The following is a 24,212-nucleotide window of genomic DNA, read 5'->3' on the forward strand; positions in this document are numbered from 1 at the left end:
CTGCTCAGAGAAGACAACAATGAACTGTCAGACCAGCAGAGGATCACTGCCCCTTGTGTAGCCAGGAACAGCATCACCAACACTTCAGCTATGAGGTAACACTCCCTCCATATTTACCTACTGGCAGTGACCTGGGGAAACTGAATCACAGATAGTCACAGATCTGCAGTAGCCTGAGGACCAGGTGATGATGGGGTAATGTGGTCCTTCCACAAACAATAAGCCCCTTCTTCAGGAGGCAGGAGACAGCTCTGCCTTGTTTTTTATGACCTGAGGCCTCCTCCCAACCAGGCAAGCTGCTAAACCCAACAGATACCTTGTTACCCCAGATGAGAGTAAAATTAAAAAAAAAAATTTTTAATGTAAAAATAAAATGCAATAGCTCAGTCAAACCCATATATCAGTAGTCCTTAAAATTTGTGGAACAGTAGAACAAAAGAAATCTAGAGTCCAGGGACAGGGAAAGAAATCTAAGCATTAGCTACAGCGACATCAGGGGAACCTTACATTGTTTGACCTCCCTGACCACATGCCTCAGTTCCATACTAAATGGTGTGCTAGAACCCTCCTAGCTCTACAACTTAGATACCTTATCACAGAGTATCTGTGTAAAAAGCTGATGTGTAATACATTTATCTGTGTGATAAACTGGTCTTATTTCAGAGCTCACTGAACAAAGAAATGATGGGAAAAAATAGGAACAAAAAATCTGAAATGAGAATATGAAAAGTTTCATATTTGCCAACAAATTGTACACTGACTATTGAAATACAACACCCACTCAGATGTAGACATAGAGATCTAATCACTAGGAGCAAGTGGAACTTGATCACTGAAAAACTTTAGCAGGAGCCTGAAATTCAAGAAGTAAACAAAGGGCTGCTGTTAGTCCATCCGTGACTTTATAAGAATTAGTAAAAGGTCTCCTAACTCCTAAGCACCCAGCCCTGCCCCAAGGTACATGGCTTAGTGAATAGAATAGAGGGTGGAAATCAGACCCCATCCATCCTCTCAGCTAGGCTCCTTGGCAGTGAATAATCATACCTGGAAGTCCTGAGTTGAAGTGCTTTCATCCAAAAACGTTAATTTTAGTATGTATGTGACATGAGAGTATATTCCTTCCTCCCTCCCTCCCTTTTTCTTTTTTCTTTGAAAAGAGAAGTGGGAAGGATATACATTTGTCTCTTTCTTGGACATAATTAAAATTAAAAACAAAGGGAATTTCAAGCAGAAGCTTCTTGTGGCAGACAACTAACTGCTTTGTCTCCCACTACTGTCACATGATCATGGCATAAGATAGAGGAAGAAAGTGAAAGGAATGCTATCAGCTATTTGATGATATTCCCCTTCATAGTTACACGTGAGGGTGAAACTACATTCAAAAATATTTTAAATATATTATATGTTATTATATATTACAACATAGTATATACTAAAATAATATGTATTATAAATATAACAGTCACATATTGTTACATATTTTATATATTATATAAGGAGAAGCTATGCAGAGATGGTATTCTTTTAAAAAACAAATTTCTTTTTACCTAGTGATTTTGGTAGCAGATTCTTCACAAATTCTGCATGATCCCCCACATGCAGTATGCTGTAGACACTGGTATTCATTAATTCCTCCTGATTGTAACCCAAGTAGCTGGTCACATTCTCTGACACAAATACAATTCTCCCTTCACAGTTCACAACAAAGAAAAATCCATCCAAAGCCTGCAAAGCCAAAAAAAAAAGCATTAAGAGGTTGGGAGGTTAAAAGATAAAATAAGTAAATAAACATATACATTATGAAAAAGAAGTCAGAAATATATGTTAGGTTAAAAAAAGGGGAGGGTGCTGATTAGAAGATTTAAGAGGGGCCAGGATTTTTAAATGAACTATATATTAGTGTTTCAAAGTAGGCATGAATGAATATTTCAGCTTTCTTCCTTAGAAATGAATTTTATGGTAGCAGATATGTAGTAAGTGATTGTCTCATTCATTCAGTCATAAACATCTCTACACTGTGTAGATGAACACCTGGTCTCTGCCCTCAAGGAATTGAGTGGGAGAGATATAAATATAATAAAATGCCAGGGATAAATGCAGTATCAGAGACATACACAAAATATTCTATGAGCACACAGAAGGATGCCCAATCTGGAATTGGAGTTGGGGGGTGGGGAGCACAGAAAGGCTCCACATGGACACCTCCCCAACTTACAAAAGGCATAGTAGAGAAGGAGAAGTGGATTGAGGGAAGAATATTCAAGGCAGAAGGGAGAGCAAGGCACAAAAAGGAAATGAATAAACAGTTTGGAGTTGCTGGAGTGCATGGTACAAGACAGGCTTGTGGCAGGAAATGAGTCAGCAGAGGACAGGAGCCAAATCACAGGGGGGCCTCCTATGCACTGAGATGGAGCCGGGGGTCTCCAAAAGGAGATATATGTACCCAAGGGATGCATAATATTCACAAGGGTAAAGGGAAAAAATCAGAACCTCTATTTATATTGTAATCTAAATATAAGAAAGAAATTAAACTTAATAAACATAGTGATACCGTGGTGTCTCACTCAGTCCAGACAGTCATATATTACAAACCCTTGAATACAGAGGGAAGATCCAGAATGCAGAGGTTGACAGTGGCACCTTACTTACCTGTAATCTTTCTGTTTATTGTAACACATTGCAGCTTACTTGCTTCAGAATGTATGTTTTAAAAATAAGACCTTTAAAAATTAGAACATTTACTAAATTTTGTAACAGTATACAAAATGACCATAAAAATCCTTTGCTTCACATAGAGGTCTGTTGGTTATCTATGGCAAAATACTTAAAAGAGCTGTCTAACAACGTTGATGGGCTACTCATTTTTCTTTTTAAAAAAGACCAGTGTCCTAATTTGCTGGCCTTTTCTATGATGGCAAGTAGTTGATGATAATATGCTACCAAACAGGTATTATCTAAAAAATAAACACAATTTTTTCCTTCAAGATAAAATTATAACAATGAATAAAAAGTAAACTGCTTTCAAAAAGATACTTATGCTATAGAGACAGCACATGAAATTCTATATTTGGAAATGCTACATGGTTATGATTTTGCTGCTAAAAATGATGTAAATTACCTGTAGAAATATCTTATCCTCTCAGTTTAAACATTTAAAACCTTTTACCTGTTGAAAAAAATCTTTTCAGAGTTTCAGCAGGCTTTGAACCCATTTTTTAAAAATGTGAAAACACAACATTTTCTGGTCAGTTTGGAAAAATCACTCTTTGAGATCAAGGAAGATGGAATGTCAATAAAAATCTTTGCATACCCCAGACAAAAACTATGAGAGTTCACCACCACATAAACAGTCCTGCCAAAAATCCTCAAGTGAGCTCTTCATCTGGAATCTAGAAAATGATAATCACTACCATGAATACACAAGAAAGAACAAAACCCACTGGTAGGATAAAAATGCAAACAAGGAAGAGAAAGAAACTGTATCTTACCACCTCCAAAAACCAACACTGAAGATAAACAGTAAAAGGTAAAAAGCCAAAAGATACTTAAAACATCCAAATGAAAGCTGATAAAATCCCAGAAGTAAGATAAAACCTTTCTATAACAACCTTAAATGTGAACGGATTAAATTCCCCATTCAAAAGACACAGACTGGCTGATTGGATTAAAAAGCTAGACCCAACTATATGCTGTCTAGAAGAGACTCACCTCACCTCTAAAGACACACACAAACTAAGAGTGAAGTGATGGAAAAAGATATACCACACAAATGGAAATCAAAACCAAGCAGGAGTAGCTATTCTTATAACAGATAAAATAGACTTTAAACCAAAAACTATAAAAAGAGACAATGAAGGCTACTATATAATGATAAAGGGATCTATCCAGCAAAAAGAAGATATAACAGTCATAAATACATATGCACCCAACATCAGAGCACCCAGATATAAAAAGCAAACACTATTACACCTAAGGAAAGAGACAGACCCAAATATGATATAGTTGGGGCCTGAACACCCCTCTTTCAACATTGTACACATCACCTAGGCAACAAATCAACAGAGAAACACAGGATTTAAACCACACTTCACACCAATTGGACTTGGCAGATATTTACAGAACATTCCATGGAACGACCACAGAATATACATTCTTCTCATTTGTACATGGAACATTCTCCAGGACAGACCACACATTAGGTCACAAATCAAGCCTTAACAAATTTTAAAAAATTGAAATCATTTCAAGTGTTATCTCAGACCACAACTAGAAATCAATAACAAGTGAAAATCAATAACAACCAATAACAAGCAAAATTAATAACAAGTGAAACTCTGAAAACTATACAAACACATGGAAATTAAACAACATGCTCCTTAACAACATATAGGACCAAGAAGAAATTAAACAGGAAATCAAAAAATTTCTCGAAACTAATGAAGATAAAGACACATCATACCAAAACCAGTGGGATGCTGTAAAAGCAGTACTAAGAGGGAAGTTTATTGCAATAAATGCTTTCATCAAAAGAATAGAAAGATTTCAAATAAACAACTTAATGCTATACCTCAAAGAACTGGAAAAAAGAACAATCCAAATCCTAAATTAGTAGACGGAAAGAAATAATTAAGATCAGATAAGAACTAAATGAAATAGAAACCCCAAAAATGATACAAAAGATCAATGAAACAAAAAGTTGGTTTTTTGGGGCTGGCCTGTGGCTCACTCGGGAGAGTGCGGTGCTGATAACACCAAGGCCATGGGTTCGGATCCCATATAGGGATGGCCGGTTTGCTCACTGGGTGAGCGTGATGCTAACAACACCAAGTCAAGGGTTAAGATCCCCTTACCAGTCATCTTTAAAAAAAAAAAAAGTTGGTTTTTTGGGGCTGGCCTGTGGCTCACTCGGGAGAGTGCGGTGCTGATAACACCAAGGCCATGGGTTCGGATCCCATATAGGGATGGCCGGTTTGCTCACTGGGTGAGCGTGATGCTAACAACACCAAGTCAAGGGTTAAGATCCCCTTACCAGTCATCTTTAAAAAAAAAAAAAAAAAGTTGGTTTTTTGAGAAGATAAACAAAATAGACAAACCATTACCTAGGCTAACTAAAAAAAAGAACATGAAGACCTGAATAACAAAAATTAGAAATGATAAAAGGAGACATTACAACTGATACCACAGAAATACAACCAATCACTAGAGACTACTATAAACAATGATACATCAACAAATTTGAAACCCTAGAGGAAATGAATAAATTTCTGGACACGTAAAAACTGCCAAGACTGAACCAAGATGACACAGAAAACCTGAACAGACCAATAACAAGCAACGAGATTGCAGCAGTAATCAGCAATCTCCCAACAAAGAAAAGTCCAGGACTGGAGGGCTTTACTGCTGAATTCTACCCAAGCCTTTAAAGAGGAATTAATATCAGTTCTCTTCAAATTATTCTAAAAAAGTGAAACAGAGGCCATTCTCTCAAACTCATTCTATGAGGCCAGCATCACCCTGATACCAAAACCAGATAAAGATTCAACAACAAAAAAACTACAGGCCAATATCTTTGATGAACATAGACACAAAAATCCTCAATAAAATATTATCAAATAGAATACCACACCAAAAAAATTGTACACCATGATCAAGTGGGATTCATCCCAGGGATGCAAGGTTGTTTCAACATATACAAGTCAATAAATGTGATATACCACATCAACAAAATCAAGCAAAGAGAGAATAACAAATGCTGGTGAGGATAAGGAGAAAGGGGAACCCTCCTACTCTGTTGGTGGGACTGTAAATTGGTGCAGCCATTATGGAAAACAGTATGGAATTTCCTCAAACAACTACGGATAGAACTGCCATACAATCCAGCAATTCCATTGCTGAATATATACCCAAAGGAATGGAAGTCATCATGGCAAAGGAATACCTGCACTCCTATGTTTATCACAGCTCTGTTTACAATACCAAAGACTTGGTACCAAACTAAATGTCTAAATGTCCATTGTTAGACAGCTTGATAAGGAAAAAAGTGTGGTATATATACACAATGGAATACTACTCTTCCGTAAAAAAGAATGAAATACTGCCATTTGCAACAACATGGATGAACTTAGAGAAAATCATGTGAAATGAAATAAGCCAGGCACAGAAAGAGAAATATCACATGTCCTCACTCATAAGTGGAAGCTAAAAAATAAACAAATTAAAAAAAGAAAGAAAGATACAACAATCACAATAACACATTGAACTTTCAAAAGGAGAGAACAGAACTGAGGTTACCAAAGGTGGGCGGGGGGCGGGGTAAGGGAGGAATTGATAAAGGGACATGAAAAATGATTACACTGTATAATGTTGAACTCTAAAATAAAGGATTTATTTTTTAAAAACTTTGCATAATTGATGGACAGCATTTAAAAATGGGTGTTGTGATTTAATAAACACATCCAATGATATACTTTTCCGTCTGTATCCACCTCATTTTTATGAGGTGTCTTTTTCAGTAACATTATTATGATTTATTTTAATTGATAAAAATTGTATATATTTATGGTGTGTGTGATGCTCTGAAATATGTATACATTGTGGAATGGCTAAACCAAGTTAACTCACATAAGTATTACCTCACATTCTTATCATTTTTTGTGGTAAAACACTTAAAATCTAGTCTCTTAGCAATTTTCATGTAATAAAAGTATTATTAATTATAGTCCCCATAATGTACAATAGATCTCTTGAACTTATTCCTTCTATCTAAATTTTGTTATCCTTTGACCAACATCTCCCAATCCTTCCACCCCTCACCCCACCATTCTACTTTCTGATCCTATGAGTTTGACTTATTTAGATTATACATATAAGTGAAATCATGTGGTACTTGACTTTCTGTGACTGGCCTATTTCATTTAGCATAACGTCCTCCAGGTTCACTCATGCTGTTGCAAATGACAAGACTTCCTTTTTTTTAAGGTTGAATAGTATTCCATTCTGTATATATACACCATGTTTTCTTTATCCATTCATCCATTTTTGGACACTTAGGTTGAAATGCAAATTAAAACCATAAATTGAGATATCATTATCAAAAAGACAAAAGACCTTTGTACTGGCCAGCCACCAAAACAAAACGAAATGAAAGACAAAATATAACAAGTGTAGGTGAGAAAAGGGAACCTTTGCACACTGTAGGTGGGAATGTAAATTGGTACAGCCATTATGTAAAACAGTATAGAGGTTCCTCAAAAAATTAAAAATATAACTACCATATGATCCAGTAATCCCACTTCTAGGTGTATATCCAAAGGAAATTAAATCAGTATGTCAAAGAGATAGCTGCACTCCCATGTTCATTGCAGCATTATTTACAATAGCCAAGATATGGTATAAATATAATTTAACTTCCTTCATTTTTTGTTTTTTTTAAATCATAAATGAAATATTTACTTATAAAACAACTTAAAATATAAAAATGTGGTCAATAGTAGAAGATCTGCCAAAATTCTATCCTCAAGAGATTGGTAACATTTCAAGGAACAGTTTTTTTAAGAGTATTCCTATGAATATACAAACATCTCTACTTTGTAAAAGTATTATGATTAATATAACCTGCTATTTCTTGTTCTACAAGTTTTCCTCACACGTTATGCATATAATTAACTTTCAAGTGTACTCCTGGGTAGGAATTTTCCTGTTCCTCCAAGTCCCGACAGCTGGTCTTATGTTATGCTGCACACAGAGACGATAACAAATGACTGTCCATTAAGTACAACATAATCAATCTGAGAGCTTTTCCCTCTGCTCAGGATGTCACCTTTCAAAGAGGATCACCTTGTGTCTCAGAGCAGGGTTCACACTGGTCAAGGTTTCTCACAGAGCCCTGGCTTTAAATGAGACTACCACCCATTAAATATCAGTGACTGGATAATGTTCCAGGAATAAAACACAAAATTCTCAACAACTTCCTAGTCTCTGAGGGGAAAAAAACAAGTACACACAGTTAAACAATATAGTTCAATAGAGGAATTCACAAAGGTTAAGGCACCCACAATAGGGGAAGGGGAAGTTTGTCCTTGGTGAGGTTTCTTCAAAGAGGCTACACCAGACTTGAGCAGAGGCTTGAAGAACACAGAGAAGCAACTCAGGCAGATGAGGGATGGAAAGGACATTCAAGACAGAGGAAACAGCTCAGAGAGAGAAATAAAAGAAGCCTTCTTGTTATGCACTTGTCATATTTGTGTTATATTTAACAGTAAAAAAAAATTTTGAAAAAACTTCAAAGAAAAGCAGATAAAAGAAGGAATTTATCCTGAAGGCAATGGGCATTATCTTGAAGGCAATCTTCTTAAGCAGGAGAGTGACATGATCTGCTCTTACAAAGATCCCTTGGCAGTAGATGTGGTGTGTAAATGGGAGGAAGGAGACCAGCTGAAAGATATTGTAACACTCCTGTTGAAATGAGAACCTGAATTATAGCAATGGCTATGGAAATAATAGAAGAGTACTTGACAGAGGCAGAACAAACAGCATTTGGTGACCTCTATAGCAGCTGTTAGAGATAAGCATTTGGAGTAACTCCTTCATTAACAACTTCAGGGTTCTGGTAGATAAGTCCTTTTCTTTCCCTGAGAAAGGGGATACAGTGGGGAAAAATCTAGTCTTCTATTATTTGACATTTTTCCCCTTCTTTTAAATAGAGGTAAAAGGGGATTATAAATTTTGTTTTAGAAATGTTATATTTGAAGTGACTGAGGAAGAATCAAATGGAGATGTTCAAAAGGCAGCAGGATGTGATGAAAGAAAGCCTGGAAGAAAGATCTAGGCTAATGATAGAACTTTGTGATTCACAGAGACATATAGTAATCATTTGCGTTTCTCGTTTATTTGTTTTTAAATACAATTATCTTTTCCCCTTCCAAAGAATACTCTTATTTCCTTTGGGGAATTGCTTCTTCCCCATTAAATAAAATCTCGTGGGATTCTTAATCAGGCCATTGGGAGACCTCTCCCTAAATGTGAACCATGAGGAGAATAACAAAAAGACTACGCATAGCTGGAGTACATTCATTCTAGCAGCAGGGCACTGCCTGGATGGTTCTTTCTAAGAGACCAGTCCCATAGTTTTTGCTTCCTAGCCTCCTAAAGATGCCTTGGTTTCATCCTGTTTCCAAGCATCGTTCTGTGATATCCAAACAACATTCCAATACATTCAAATTTGGTTAATTTAGTCAGAATTGGTGTCTGTTGCTTGAAATCTGAGAACTTTAACTGATATTACACTGACATACATATGTGCACACAGACATAGACATAGATGTGGATAAAACTTCCCAAGAAATATGCACAACATTTTAAAAAAGGGAGAGCCAAGGCCAGACTCTGGGGGCCGTTGAAGAGAGAGGAGTAGAGGCTGAGGAGTAGCCAGGGAAGGTTAGAGGAGAGAGTACTGTCAACGGGGCCATGGGAAGTTTTAAGGAAGAGGGAGTGGGTGGTCAACAAGTGTCAAAAGCTACACAGATACATTGGGAATGCCAGAAAGCAAGGTATGGAAGCTGGAAAGCATATGCAAGTTATAGGGAGACCTCGCCATGGGAAGTTTTAAGGAAGAGGGAGTGGGTGGTCAACAAGTGTCAAAAGCTACACAGATACGTTGGGAATGCCAGAAAGCAAGGTATGGAAGCTGGAAAGCATATGCAAGTTATAGGGAGACCTCCTTGACTGAAACAGAGAGGTTTTCTTGGAGAGCAAAAGAAAATAAGGAGGGTTAGGGTCAGCTAATGCAGAACTTTGAATGTGAGGCAAAGGAATTTAGACAGTAAACAACAACAGAGAAGAAATGAGGAGCTTAAAAAAACAATGCCTATACTTAATGAATACGAACTATGTGCCAAGCACCCTGCTAAGAAATTGTCTGTCTCATTTAATTTTCAAAACAATTCTATGATGTAGACACTCAGTGTCTGACATACGTATTCAACAATATGTATGTCAGTTTATATGTCATACACTGTGTATATGTCATAAATATGTATATGTCATATGTATGTATTTGTTAACTAAACAAGTTCTAATACCACCCTCTCTTTAGATGTGAGGAAATTTCCCCCAGTACCTTCATTCTTAACATATGCTACATTTATTTGATGTTTTAAAAAGACAGAAATAAATTGAATAGTGAATGGTGAGAATTTCTTATATTATGGTGGATATCTGGCCACTTTTTAAACATGCAGACATTCCATCTGGGCAAGTTCCTCCAGACCAGTGCTATCAAATTTAACTTTCTGCAGTGATGGAAATATTCTATATCTGTGTTGAACACTTTACATGTGGCTGGTGAAACTGGCCAGTTAGCTCAGCTAGTTAGAGCATGGTGTTACAATACCAAGGTTAAGGGTTTGGATCCCCGTACCAGACAGCCGCAAAAAAAAAATAATAATAAAATGTTCGAACAAATTATTCTATGTCAACACAGAATTATAACATTTCTCCCTGATTCATGTTTAGAAAAGGATTCTTGGCATATACCTAATGATAAGAAAATATGACTAGTAAAGAGAAAAATTCATTACTCCAAAAAAAAAAAAAAAAGTCAGTGTAAATGTGGCTGGTGAAACTAAGGCACTGAATTTTTAACTTAATTTAATTCAAATTTAAATAGCCACATGTGGCTAGTGGCTATCATACTGAACAAGGCATCTCTAGACTACAGCCTGGACAATTCAATGGAAAATCTCTTAGCTTTTCTACCACTTTCTGTCTTAGCTGCCTTGGATTAGACTCCATAAAGTTTAAGTCAAGAGGGACAGAGCTGGGCAATAAAGAAGGGATAGAAAAGATATAGTTAGGTTGTCAATGAAGGCAGCAATTCTGAAGTCTATAAAACTTCCTAGTTTTATTTTACAGTCTCTATTTCACATATCAAAATATTATTAGCTCCTTGAGGTCAAGAACCCAAATCAATTTCTAGTCTGTCTTGGAAAATTCTAATTTGATGTTTCTTTCATATTTGAAAATGCTTGCCTAATGACATTTAACTTGTGTGTAATATGTTACAGTCTTCCTATGATAGTAAATTTCAGGGTGATAATTTCATTAGCTGAAAAAAATTCTTACTTTGTCGTCTTATAGTAGTTTTGAATGGATGTCTTCCTATCATTTTCTATTCATTTTAAAGTGTTTTGGACTTTTCTCATATGGCAATAACAAATGTTTATGTAAATTAAAGTAACAGTAGTATTATTCTGTTTCCAGTTGTGTTATACTAAGTTTGTGGATAACCTGTTTGCTTTCTTTGTTGATCTATGTCATTTCTGAAGAATGTGCAGAGAAACTAGAATTCAAATGATCACCATTTTCCTACAGAAACCCCAGAATTTCAAGGGCCTCTATACCTTATATTTCTTCAGTATGTCAAATAACACTATATACATAAAATATATTCAATAAATATCTTATTTGTGTACCCCAAGAGGGCACATATTTAATAAATATTTAATGAATTGAAAGAAGATATAAAGTTTTGGGGCGAGTTTAAAAACATATGCGGGAAAAAAAGGCAAGAGAAAAAAGGATAAAAAAAAAAGAAAAAAAAAGGCCGGCCCCGTGGCTCACTCGGGAGAGTGCAGTGCTGGTAGCGCTGAGGCCACGGGTTCAGATCCTATATAGGGATGGCCGGGTGCGCTCACTGGCTGAGCGTGGTGCGGACAACACCGTGCCGAGGGTTGCGATCCCCTTACCAGTCAGAAAACAAAAGAAAAAAAAATTAAAAATAGAAAAGATATAGAAAGAAAAAAAGGAAAACAAACACATAGGGCACTAAGCAGGCAGACAGAACCCCCAGAGAAAAACCAGAAAGTATGAAAAGACAGGTCTCCTAATATTCTGCAGAGTAGAGGAGATGACCAATAAGTGCTAGGATGGACCAGGTCTCCAGGACAGCCCAACTGTTATCAAATAGTAGGATGGTGGCAGGTGGTAAGTAGAGGGCAGAGATGAGGGTGGAAGAGGGAAATAATTTGTTTTCCTTTGGCAATTTACTCTAAAAATTTTCAAAATACAGCAAAGGTGAAAGAATTTTTTTAGCAAACACCTGTATATCTGCCATCTAGATTCTACCACTAACATTTTTACTATACCTGTTATAACACTGTTTCCTAAGATAAAATCATGTTATACAATCAATTTTATAAGTTGTGAAAATAATTAAAAATTCAACATCCATCACATGTAGTGGTCCCCTTACTCCCCCTTTTATGTGTATGTTCTTGCTCAGAGAGTAGTTTCCATCTCAGTTTCAATGGCCAATGTCTTTTATATTTTACAATTCTACAGAATTATGTGCTTGTTCCCCTAATAATAATCATTAAAAACAATAGTCTAAAGTAACAGAGCACTTGTATAACATGGAAGGGAAATAAAGCATTTAGATTTTGAGGGCAAAGTTGCTAATAGGTGAGTCAAAAATATTCAGCAGCCTTTTAAAAGTACAGGAATGGAGTATGGAAAGAGGTAAAGGCAAAAAGTACATATTTGGGTGTCATCTCTATAGAGATGAAAAGTGAAGCAATAAGAATACATGATATTTTGGGGGCTGGAAAAGCATGAACTAAATTTTGAGAATGTTCTTACATCAGCAGTAGGTAGAAAGAATTATGGTTAATACAAAACACAGAAGAGAAGTTAGGGTAACAGGACAAAACAAACAAAGGAGAAAACAAAGTTAGAAAATAAAGAGACCTGTCCAAGTGTGAGTTGCTAAGAAGACTTGTGAAGAAAGGCAGGGGTAAAAATTACACAGTAATTACAAAGTAATTCAAGTTTAAAAGTTCTTCACATTACAACCTTTGATGACTTAAACAGTAATTCTCTTAGAATGTTTATATAAACAATTTAAAAAGTTTTAGTCAGAAAACTTTTCGGGAGAACACCTACTGCAATAAACTAGGCATCCCTCATTCAAAAGTGAAATTCTACAGAATGTATATGAGTATATATAAACAACACTAGCTAGCTAAATAATTCTAATGTTTTATTTTCCCAATTAGTCCTAACTACCCCAAAAATAAGAGGCAAAGCCATACAGTAGGCTTCAGTTTTCCACCTGACTATTTAGAATGCCTTTACGAAGATTTTTCATGTTCACTATTCATATTTTATTCTGAAATAGTAACAACTGTCAAACAGTTTTCACAATAAATTATAAAAAGCTCTTAAAAACTTTGTTTTATAATTTACTAATTGGATATAAGGCATAAAAGAAGATTTAAAAAAAACCCAAATTCCCTAAAAAACGATTTTAATCACTTTCTAAGTCAATGAGGACACCTACCTCCAAAAGAAGAGGTCCCAAGGATTCCTTTTCTATCACTCCTTGACTACTTGATGAGATGTCTGATTTTTGTACATCATCATCAGTTGTTGATTTCTCTGTAATAAAGAAAATTTAAAAATCACACATCCAAGAAGGATTCATTCCCATAAAGGCTAGTTTATGAAGACATAGACTCACTTAATTTCAAATTCAAATAACATTTATTAAGCTTCACACTTAATCTTAATTATACTCAGTTTATGGATAATAAAATAGAGCATCAAAAGGTTAATTTGCCCCAAATCATCTAACTAATAAGTGGTAGCAGGAGGATTTGAATACTGACTGAGTCCAGTGTTTCAATAATGAGAAAATGCTGTACATACATAGCCTTTTTTAAAAAGTCCACACCAAAAGCTTTCGAGAAGTAGATAAATCGTAAAGAATGATTATTTCCTACATTTTTCTTTTCTCTTTTCTGATATGATCCATTGCCATTGAAGAGAGAATGAAGATATGATTTTTCCTTTTTGTCTTTTTTCGTGACCGGTAACGGGATTGCAAACCTCAGTGTCGCGCCAGTACCGCAAGCGGCAACGGGATCGCAAACCTCAGTGTTGCGCCTGCACTGTGCTCAACCAGTGAGCGGATCGGTCTCTATATGGGATCCAAACCCTTGGCGGGAGCGCCGCTGCGCTCCCAAGCGCCGCACTCGACCGAGTGCGCCACTGGGCCGGCCCTATGATTTTTCCTTTTGACAGCCCGCATGTACTTGGTAACTTCACATCTGTGTCATGATGTTCTGATAGATAAAACTGTAACTGGTCAATGGTTTAAAGCAGTTACAGCTTTAGCTATCCCATCTTCCTAAAGCAGCATCATGCTTAAATAATAGTTTCCAATCTGTCAGACTATGTACTTCACCAAAAACCAAATATGGTATTATTGAGTATAGAGATTCACTTTTTCACTTAAAAATATGATGTATTTAAAATATTCCAAAAAATACAGAAAATTACATAGCATATATCCATACAGCCACCATTCAATTTTCACACCTGTTAATATTATTTGCTTCAGGTCGTTCCTTTTTAAATAAATAAAATGTTGCAAATATAGCTTAAGACTTGCCACCCTTCCTCCTCTGTGCTTTTTTTTTTTAAAAAGAAGCAACCATTATTCTGAGGTTGGTAGAATCATTTCTAAGCATGTTTTTAAACTTTTACTACATATATATAATTTCATGAACAGTATATTACTGTTTTGTGTTTTAAAGTTTACATAAATATGTATAGACTATTTCCACTCAGTATTATACTTGAGATTAACCACATTGATGTATACAGGTTTGATCCATTCATTTAAACTGCTGTATAGTATTACTTTATATAAACAACCCACAGTTGATTTATCTATTCCCCTAGTGGTGGGCCTTTTTTTGCTACTACAGTGCTGTGATAAACTATTTTCAGTATTTCCTCTTTTGTACATGTGTCACAGTTTCTTCAGGGTAAATACTAGAATTAAAAATGTGGGATCATAAGATCTGTGTATCTTCAACATTACTAAGTACTGTATGAAGAAATTGCTCTCTAAAGAGGTTCTACCACTGATTTTGCTTTTCTGCATCCTCACTGACACTTGATATCATAACAGTTTTTTAATTTTTGTGAATCTATGGGTGTAAAATGTCATATAGTTTTGATAATAATCGCCTTGAATTATAATTCATACAGTATGCAATTCACACATTTAAAGCACACAGTTCAATGGTTTTTAGTATATTCAGAGTTCTGCAACCACCATCACAATTTTTGAACATTTTCATCACCCCAAAAAAGAAACCCCATTTCTATTAGCAGTCACTCCCCATTTTCCTATCACTCCCAGCCCAAGGCAACCACCAATTTACTTTCTGTCTCTATGGATTTGCCTATTCTGGACATTACATATAAATGGAATCATACAATATGTGTCCCTTTGTGACTGAACTTCTTTTGCTTAACAATGTTTTCAAGGTTCAACCATGTTGAAGTATTCATCAGTACTTTATTCCTTTTTATTTTCTAGTAATATTCTATCATATGGATATACCTCATTTATCTATTCACCAGTTGATGGACATACAGCAGTAGTTTCTACTTTTTGGCTATTTATGATAATGTTGCTGTGAACATTCATGTACAGTTTTTGTAGGAACATATGTTTTCATTTCTCTTGGGTATAAACTAGGAGTGGAATTACTGGGTCATATGGTATCCACGCTCAACCTTTCGAGGAACTGTTGGAACATTTTCCAAAGTGGCTGCTTCATTTTAAATTCCCACCAGTAGTATATGAGTGTTCCAATTTTTCCCATCCTCACCAATACTTGTTATGAGTATCCCTTATCCAAAATGTTTGGGACCAGAAATGTTTCAGATTTCAGATATTTTTGGATTTTGGTATATTTGCATATACAAAATAAAATATCTTGAGGATGAGATCCAAATCTAAACACCAAATTCATTTATGTTTCATATACACCTTATATATATAGCCTGAAGGTAATTTTACACAATATTTTTAATAATTTTAGGCATGAAACACATGAGCTGTCACATGAGAACAGGTGTAGAATTTTACACTTGTGGCATCATGTCAGCACTCAGAAAGTGTTGGATTTTGGAGGACTTTGGATTTTCGGATTAGGGATGCTCAACCTGTATCTGTCTTTTTGATTACAGCCATCTAGTAGGTGTGAAGTGGTATCTCACTGTGGTTTCCATTTGCATTTCCCTAATGGCTAATGATGTTGAGCATTTTTTTCATGTGCTCATTGGTCATTTGCATATCTTCTTTGGAGAAATATTTGAATAAATATTGGCCTTTGCACATTTTTTAATTGGGTTATTTATCCTTTTATTACTATGGTGTAGGAGTTTCTCATCTAGTTTTAAGATACATTTCCTTCATCATTTCATGTGTTTTAGGACGCTGAGGTAAGGAAAGTTTTTGTTTTTAAACAAGTCCTAAAAAACATAAACCATCAAGTCCAAGTAGATTAAACAACTATGTGCAAGAAGCAAAACATTGAAAATTTTAGGGAAAACCTAAGGTAGGAATGCCTATGTGACTAGTTTCAGGCCTAAGGGATATCAACAGAGTGACATGTAATTTTGGGGCCTTGTCCGTAAAGGGGAAGAAGGAAGACATGCTTCTTCCCCTTGTTTTCTTCTTTTTATTGGCTGGGACATGGAGAGGTGAGACATGTTTTGCCACATGGATAATGGCAATACTGTAGGAATGGCAGAGCAAAAAAATGGAAGGAATTGGAATCTCTGACACCTACCTAGACTACTTCCTTAAAGCCATAGTATTGTTATAGTAGGCTAGCCTAAATCCTAATTATTACACTCCATTCTTCTCAATAACATGCTTATTTGCTATACTCTGATTTTGTCTATATAAGATATAATCTACTGACATGCTATTATGAAAGTAAGAATTTAACTTACTTACACTAACCTGTTACACATACATTTCTTCTCCTCTTATCCTTCCAATATAGTTATAACAATTTTTAGGGCAATCAATATTTAATACACATATCTATGTTACTATGGCTTCATAAATATACTTTATAAGTGAGCCAAGGTGTCTACTATAATTTGCATTTCTTTTCTTATATTTTGTGTTTCAGATTTTCTGTGTAGTTTAATTCAACCCTAACCTTTCTTCCAGAGCTCAAAAATTCCTCCCAATTTGGTCAGTTATCAGATACTCCCTAGTGTTCCTTTTTTTTTAATGGAAATATTCCTCCCAGAATCCTCTATCCACCTGCTCCAACTGGGACTGGCTATTTTTTTTAATAGAAATGTAATCGATTATACATATTTGTGGTGTAGAGCTGAGTATCAATACATGTATACAAAGTGTGATGATCAAACCAGGATAATTAGCATATTCATCATTATAAAACTTAATCATTTCTTTGTGATGAGTACGTTCAATCTCCCCTCTTCTAGCCATTTGATAACATGCAGTAGATTAATGCTGATTATAGATGCCTAGCTCAACTGTACATCAACAGCACTTATTTTTCCTAACCAGCTGTTTTGTGCCCATTAACCAATTTCTCACTATCCCACCCTCCCTCTCCCTTTCCCATCTCTAGTAACCAGAATTCCGTTGTTTCACTCTGAAAAGTCAACTTATTATTGTTCCTTCCTCCTTCCTTTTTCATTTCTTTATTTATTAGCTCCCACTTATGAGTGAGAACAGGTGGTATTTCTCTTTCTGTGCCTGGCTTATTTCACTTAACATAATTTTCTCAAAGCTCATCTATGCTACTGTGAATGGCATAATTTTCATTCTTATGTGTATAACACATACAAAAACAGTGAAGTATTACTTTGAAATTCCATTGTGTATGTATAACACATTTTCTTTCTTTCTTTCTTTTTTTTTTTTTTTGGTCTTTTGTCTTTTTCCGTGTCCGGCAACGGATTGCAACCCTCAGTGTTGCCCCTGTACCGGACCGGGGACCGGGGACCGGCAACGGGATCGCAACCCTCGGTGTTGCTCCCGCGCCTCGCTCAGCCAGTGAGCGGGAACCGGTCTGAATGTGGGATCCGAACCCTCGGGCGGGAGCGCCGCCGCACTTCCCAAGCAGCGCACTATCCAGTGCGCCACCGGGCCGGCCCTATAACACATTTTCTTTATCCAATCATCTGTTGATGGGACTCGCAATTTTTAAGGTTGGTGCACAACTGTAATCCTGTGTCTCCTTTTACCTTTCTTCTGTGTTAAGATTCCATGGTTTCCCTGAGTTAAGATTCCATGCCTTTCTTTCTTGGTTTACTACCTTGGTTTTGAAGGAGATTTCTGAAAAGGTACAACTGCAGGTAACATTTGGGAGACCCTGAATGTCTGAAAATGTCTTTATTTTGTACTTGTAACTTCATTTGGATGAACACAGAGTTCTACGTCTAGAATTCTACTTTTCAGTGTTGTTATTTAGAATTCTGAACTCATTGTGAAAGCAATCTAGTGTGTGTGAGACCTGTTTTTTCCTCTCTCTTGTTTTTTCTCCCTGGTATTTTGAAATGTCACTAAATTGTGCATTTGTATAAGTTTCTTTTTCATTGACTTCACTGGGCACTATATGAGAGCTTTCAATCTGGAAACTTATATTCTTCTAGTTCTCAGAAGGGATTTTTTGTATTATTTCTCTTATCATTTCTTCCCTTCTATTTGGTCTGTTCTCTTTTTCGGGGACTAATCATATGTTACACCTCCTGAACTAATCCTATAAGTTTCTTATCTTTCCCCCATTTTCTGCTGCTTGTCTATTTTACTTTCTAAGGGATTTCTTCAAACTACCTTTCATCCCTTCATCCATTCATTCAACAAATATTCATTGAAAGCCTATTACATAGCCAGGCACTGTTTTGGTATTATGGATATAGTGGTGAACAAACAAAAATCCTTGCTCTGTGGAGCTCTAGTGGGGGCAGGCAAATAATATATGAAATATGTCAGATGTCAGATGTAGAAAGAAATAGGGTAGTTAGCGGATATAGTGGTGAACAAACAAAAATCCTTGCTCTGTGGAGCTCTAGTGGAGGCAGGCAAATAATATATGAAATATGTCAGATGTCAGATGTAGAAAGAAATAGGGTAGTTAGGGACAATTTCATTGAGAAGACATATGTGAGCAATGACATGAAAGGGGTGAATGAGTCGTGTAGATATCTAGAGAAGAGCATTCCAGACAGAGGGTACAGCAAGTCTAAATACCTGAGGCAGACTGTGCCTGGAATTGGTCAGGGCAGAGGGTGTGAGGAGGCAAAGAGTAGAAATAAGGTAAAGAAATAAAGTTTTTTCCAGCAAACCTGTTTTTGAGTTTCAAAAGTTATTTCTTGTTTTGAGTGTTTCATTTCATATCATCTTATTCTTGTCTTATGTCTCTGAGGAACTGTTTGGTTGTTTTAAATTGTCTTCTGCTCCCCTGCATTGCCTCTGCTTCCTCTGTGTTCTCTTTTTTTCTGTTTGTTTGCTGGGTTTGTTCCCTTTTACGCTACAGGCTTTCCTCAAATATCTGGCTTTTTGTTCATATTAAAGGGGGTATTAAAATGCTGACTGGCAGCCATGTGAGAAGTGGGGGCAAGAGAAGGAGCTAACTTTTTCATCTGAGGATCATCTCCTAATGTCCTTTCCCTTGGACTGCTCAATTCCCCAGAGGAATCCTCCCATCTCCCCGTTGGGGAGTATGAGCCAGGCTGTTAGTGTTTTGAGACCAAGCATCGCTGGCGCTCCAGTTTGCAGGCTTGCAGCACACTTTCTCCTGTTTCCTAAATCAGCTGTTACTAGACTACCCTTTTTCCAGCTGCAAAAATCTTAATCATAAAACTTTGACTGCTTTAAATATATTCGTCCATGGTCTTCTCATATCACTGCTATTAATCTAGAGTTCTTTTGGATCTAGTCCTGTTTAATGCTCTTACTCACCATAGCTTATTTCCTCATATGTTACATAAATTTTTAGTGTAAAATCACCTTCAGGATCACTTTTTCTGTGGCATTCCAATGGGGCCATGTGGTGGGAGTGTTCCTTAAAAACGATTTGGCTTTGTTTCTGGTAGGCAACCCAGGGGTTTGGTGGTGTGGGGTTTTCAGTAAATATTGGTAGTATAAATACGAACCTCAAAAATACATCAGGGTTTTTTCAGAGGAAACTGTTTTTCCCACCCAGAGCCTGGAAAGAGATAAGCTTCATACAGGTGGAGAGATTTTCTTTCATGGAGTTACTGAGCTTCAACTCTATGCCAGGGCCTCAGGTCCAACTCCAGAACCTGTATTTCCTGACTCAATCCCCTGACATTGGGTCCCCTAACTTCCCAAAACAACCCGTTTTCAAGTTAATAAGCCTCTTTGTTATAACAAGAAGGCTCCCAGATTCACCTTCTAAAATCAATAGCATTTTAACAAAAACATTTCTTTAATAAAATTACGAAGTTCAACAGAATTTCTTAATACTAAAAAGGTAAATCAGAGAAATGTCTTAATAAAAAAGTACACAGCCATGGTTTTGTCTTTGCTTTTTTTTTTTTTACCTTGTTCCATTCTCTTCATTAACTGTATCTGATCGACTGTTTTCTTCAAAATCTTGCATTTGTCTGGTTTTACACTTAAGCTGTCAATGTCACTAATGTTGGCAGACAATAACTCAGCTAGCTCTTCTAAATATTTATTTTCTTGCTCCCTGCGTCTCTTTTCAGTGCTGTTACACAAAGAAAATCCAGTTAGTGTACATTTATATCACCATATTTCCTTCTCTGACCAAGTATTTAATGTTTACAGATTTAGAGAGATACTTATTTTTACCCAGAATATAAAACCAGATTTAGAAAGCAATTTAAATTCACATCTAAAAAATAGACATATGGGCTGGCTGGTCAGCTCACTTGGTTACAGTATTATGCTGGTAACACCAAGGTCAAGGATTCAGATCCTTGTACCATCCAGCTGCCAAAAAAACCCAGGCATTACAAAATGCCGAAAACAATTCTGGATAAAATATATAAAGTGAATGACTGCTATAATAGATATATTCATTCCTCCAATGATATATATATACCTTGAATATATATACCTTGAATATTTTCAAATAACCAGTGATTACTAGGTATTATAAAGACACATACAGTAAATATGCTAATTGCATTTGGAACTATCTTACATTCTAAATAACTCCTTGAAATAGAAAATCTGAATTTTCAATTAACTTTGTTATAAATTAAGCAAGAGGGACTATACTAGAGTTCAAATAAGTTATAATTAGAAATCTTATAAACTCTTGATCCTTATGATAATTAGACCATTACATGGCCCTCATCAAAAAGAAAACTCCATTCAAAAGTAAAATAAAATAATAAAAATAATTAGAGACAAAGGTACAAAGAACAACATCTTTTCTAAACAGCTTTGTCCTAAAAAAATTGAAAAAAACCCACATCTACTTATAAGTTCTCATAAATGTAATAAACAAAACCAAACGACTTATCTTACAGCAAAACAATGAGAACAAGAAATAATAGTGCATACAGCTAGCACTGTTTATTTTAAAGCATACCAAATGAACACTGATCATTTTTGTTTTCCAATCTTTACCCCTGGTATATTTAGTCAAGTCATCAGGCAACTTGTTTTGCATAACACATACAAAAACACTGAAGTATTGTTTTGAAATTAAAAAAAATTTTTTTTTATTTTTTTGAAATTTTCCTATTATCAAACTAACATAAGAGAAATGATCAGCCATAAGTAGCTCTTTGTCTTTTAAGCAGAAATCACAATCGTTTGGCTATATATAAAAGTAGTAGAAGTGAAAAGAGGAAAAAATCCACTGCTAAAAATCTCATAATTGGCAACAATATGTATATATTGTATATTATAAAATACAATTTCTTTTTTTTAATAATAATAACAAAGACTATAAAAGCAATAGTATTTATACAACAACAATACAGTAAGTTGAAAAGAACCACGTAAACTAATCAAATGTATTTACCCACATAAAACAAAATACTACAAGGGGCCGGCCCGGTGGCGCACTGCTACAGTGCGCCGCTTGAGAGCGCGGCGGCGCTCCCGCCGAGGGTTCGGATCCCACATACAGACCGGTTCCCGCTCACTGGCTGAGCGAGGTGCGGGTGCGACACCAAGGGTTGCGATCCCGTTGCCGGTCCCGGTCCGGTACGGGCGCGACACTGAGGGTTGCGATCCGTTGCCGGACACGAAAAAAGACAAAAAGGAAAAAACAAACAAACAAACAAACAAACAAAAATACTACAAAATGGTACATATCCCAAAACAAAACCAAATTAAAAAATTAACATATTCTGTCCTTATCTTTTAAATCTTTCATTATTGAGAAATTATTCCCATTTACTACAAAATGGTACATATCCCAAAACAAAACCAAATTTAAAAATTAACATATTCTGTCCTTATCTTTTAAATCTTTCATTATTGAGAAATTATTCCCATTTTATTCAGTAAACTATATCTTACAACTTCCAAAAGAACATGCAGCAAGATATTTTGACAAATTTCACACCAAGGCACTGAAAGTGAGGCACGAATAAAATCAGTAACATAAATATTGACACATGCAAGGCTTTAGAGAACCTCAGTTCTGCAATCTGATAGTGTTTAAGGACATCTGATTTTACCTTACAGAAACTAATTGATATAAGACTTACTTAGTAGATTTAAGTCTAAAGTATGATCTGTTCAAATCTATGAGTCTAAATTTCAGCATGAGTAAACTGGATTCACTTGGTGGTATTCCCAAATATGTCTTGACGTTAAGTTTTGTGAAAAACCGAAGTGCTTGAAATCACTGTGGAGTTAAAGAAAGTGATAGAACAGGCAGGATAGGCAAAAAGAGAGGGGACAGAGGAAACAAGGAGCTAAAAGTAATGAAATGGTGAGGCGTCTATGACATGACTTGAGATTGAGACTGGGAAAAATCAGTATGAAATGAAGTAACCAATAACCAAGGAGAGAAAATGAGAGCAGATATGTTTAAATGAAGTAAAAACTGAAGGAGAGGTGCACATGACAAAAAAATTCTACTTTAATGGAAAAGAAGACTTCCTCTATTACTCAAGCCATCTACATTTTTCTCTTTCCTAACGGCTTGTATTACCATTTATATTGCAGACATGCTAGTTAATGCTACTACGAGTTAGCTTTTCACGTATCTTTTTTTCTTCAACTTACTAGCTAACTCAACAAATACTCCTATACTTATTATGTGCCAGATAACCATGTACTCTGCCCAGAGGAGTAAATTAGATGTAGCCCCCAATTAGTGGGAAAACAAAGAAAAGGAAACGAGCCATTATAACACTGTGTGACGAGACTATTAATACTATAGAAGCACACAAAAATGGCACCTAGACCTGAAGAATGAGATGTATAAACTTAGCAGTAGGAAGAAGCTGGTTTCCTGAAAGAAAAAAACAGCTTTTTCAAAGGTAACGTAAGAGTGAAAATATCAAGTTAAAGAACCTATAAGTAGTTCAGTATGGCCAAACTGTAGATGATAAGAAAAAAAGGGCAAGAGATGATATCTGGGCCAAATCACAAAGGTTCTTGCAAGCCATGATAAACAGTGTGGTATATTGCTTAACAGTACAGGCTCAAACTTCCTCTGTCATTTACTAGCGATGCGACCCTGGACAAGTCACTAAGCAACAATTTAACCTCTATAAGCTTCAATTTCTTTATCTGTAAAATTGGGATAATGACATTAATTACCTCCTAGGGTTTTGTGAGGATTAAAAAAAAATGAGACACACAAACTGTGTGGTAGAGTTCTTGACATATGCTTTAGCTCAATAAATGTTATCTATTATCGTCACTTTGATAATGATTATTTATTTTCAAGGCAAAAGGTTTAAGAAGAAAGAATGGCATGACCAGATTTGTAAGCCAACTGAAGATAAAAATACATCTCACACTTCACTTATATCCTTATAACATCACACAAATGGTGCTGACTGAATAGTAGGCATTTAATAAGCACTTGTTGAGTTGAATAGGAAATGTTAAACAAGCATAAGGCACAGCTTTTTAAGACTGAAATTTTATTCCTCATTCTCCTAGAAGAATAAAGGAATGGAGAAGAGGTAACAGGAGGCAGATATGAGATATCTCACCCCACCAAACAGTTGCTGAGAAACTCTCCTATCCAGGGCTCTGTACACAGGGTAGCAATACTCTGATGTCTAAAAATGCTCTTTATGATTAATGACTTCATAAACTATTTGGGGAGGCAGAAACATTACAAGGTAGTATTCATGCACAAAGTCAATTGGTTTCAAAATAAAAAATTTTAATT

At 35.8% G+C, this 24,212-nt stretch overlaps 1 protein-coding gene across 8 annotated transcripts in view; it reads right to left on the bottom strand.

Annotated features, from left to right (window-relative positions):
- NCOA1 (nuclear receptor coactivator 1) overlaps positions 1-24,212 on the bottom strand; it is a 189,602-nt gene that overhangs the window by 69,533 nt on the left and 95,857 nt on the right. For all 8 annotated transcript variants that reach the window (XM_008570619.1, XM_008570620.1, XM_008570618.1 and 5 more), the window contains 3 exons: positions 20,416-20,582; positions 13,337-13,434; positions 1,548-1,725 (listed from right to left, as the gene is read on the bottom strand). In XM_008570619.1, the coding sequence (XP_008568841.1) occupies positions 1,548-1,725; positions 13,337-13,434; positions 20,416-20,582 (443 nt within the window). The remainder of the gene's footprint in view (positions 1-1,547; positions 1,726-13,336; positions 13,435-20,415; positions 20,583-24,212) is intronic.

The sequence above is a fragment of the Galeopterus variegatus genome, unplaced genomic scaffold (genome assembly GCF_000696425.1).
Source record: "Galeopterus variegatus unplaced genomic scaffold, G_variegatus-3.0.2 Scaffold620, whole genome shotgun sequence".
Taxonomy (NCBI): Eukaryota; Metazoa; Chordata; class Mammalia; order Dermoptera; family Cynocephalidae; genus Galeopterus; species Galeopterus variegatus.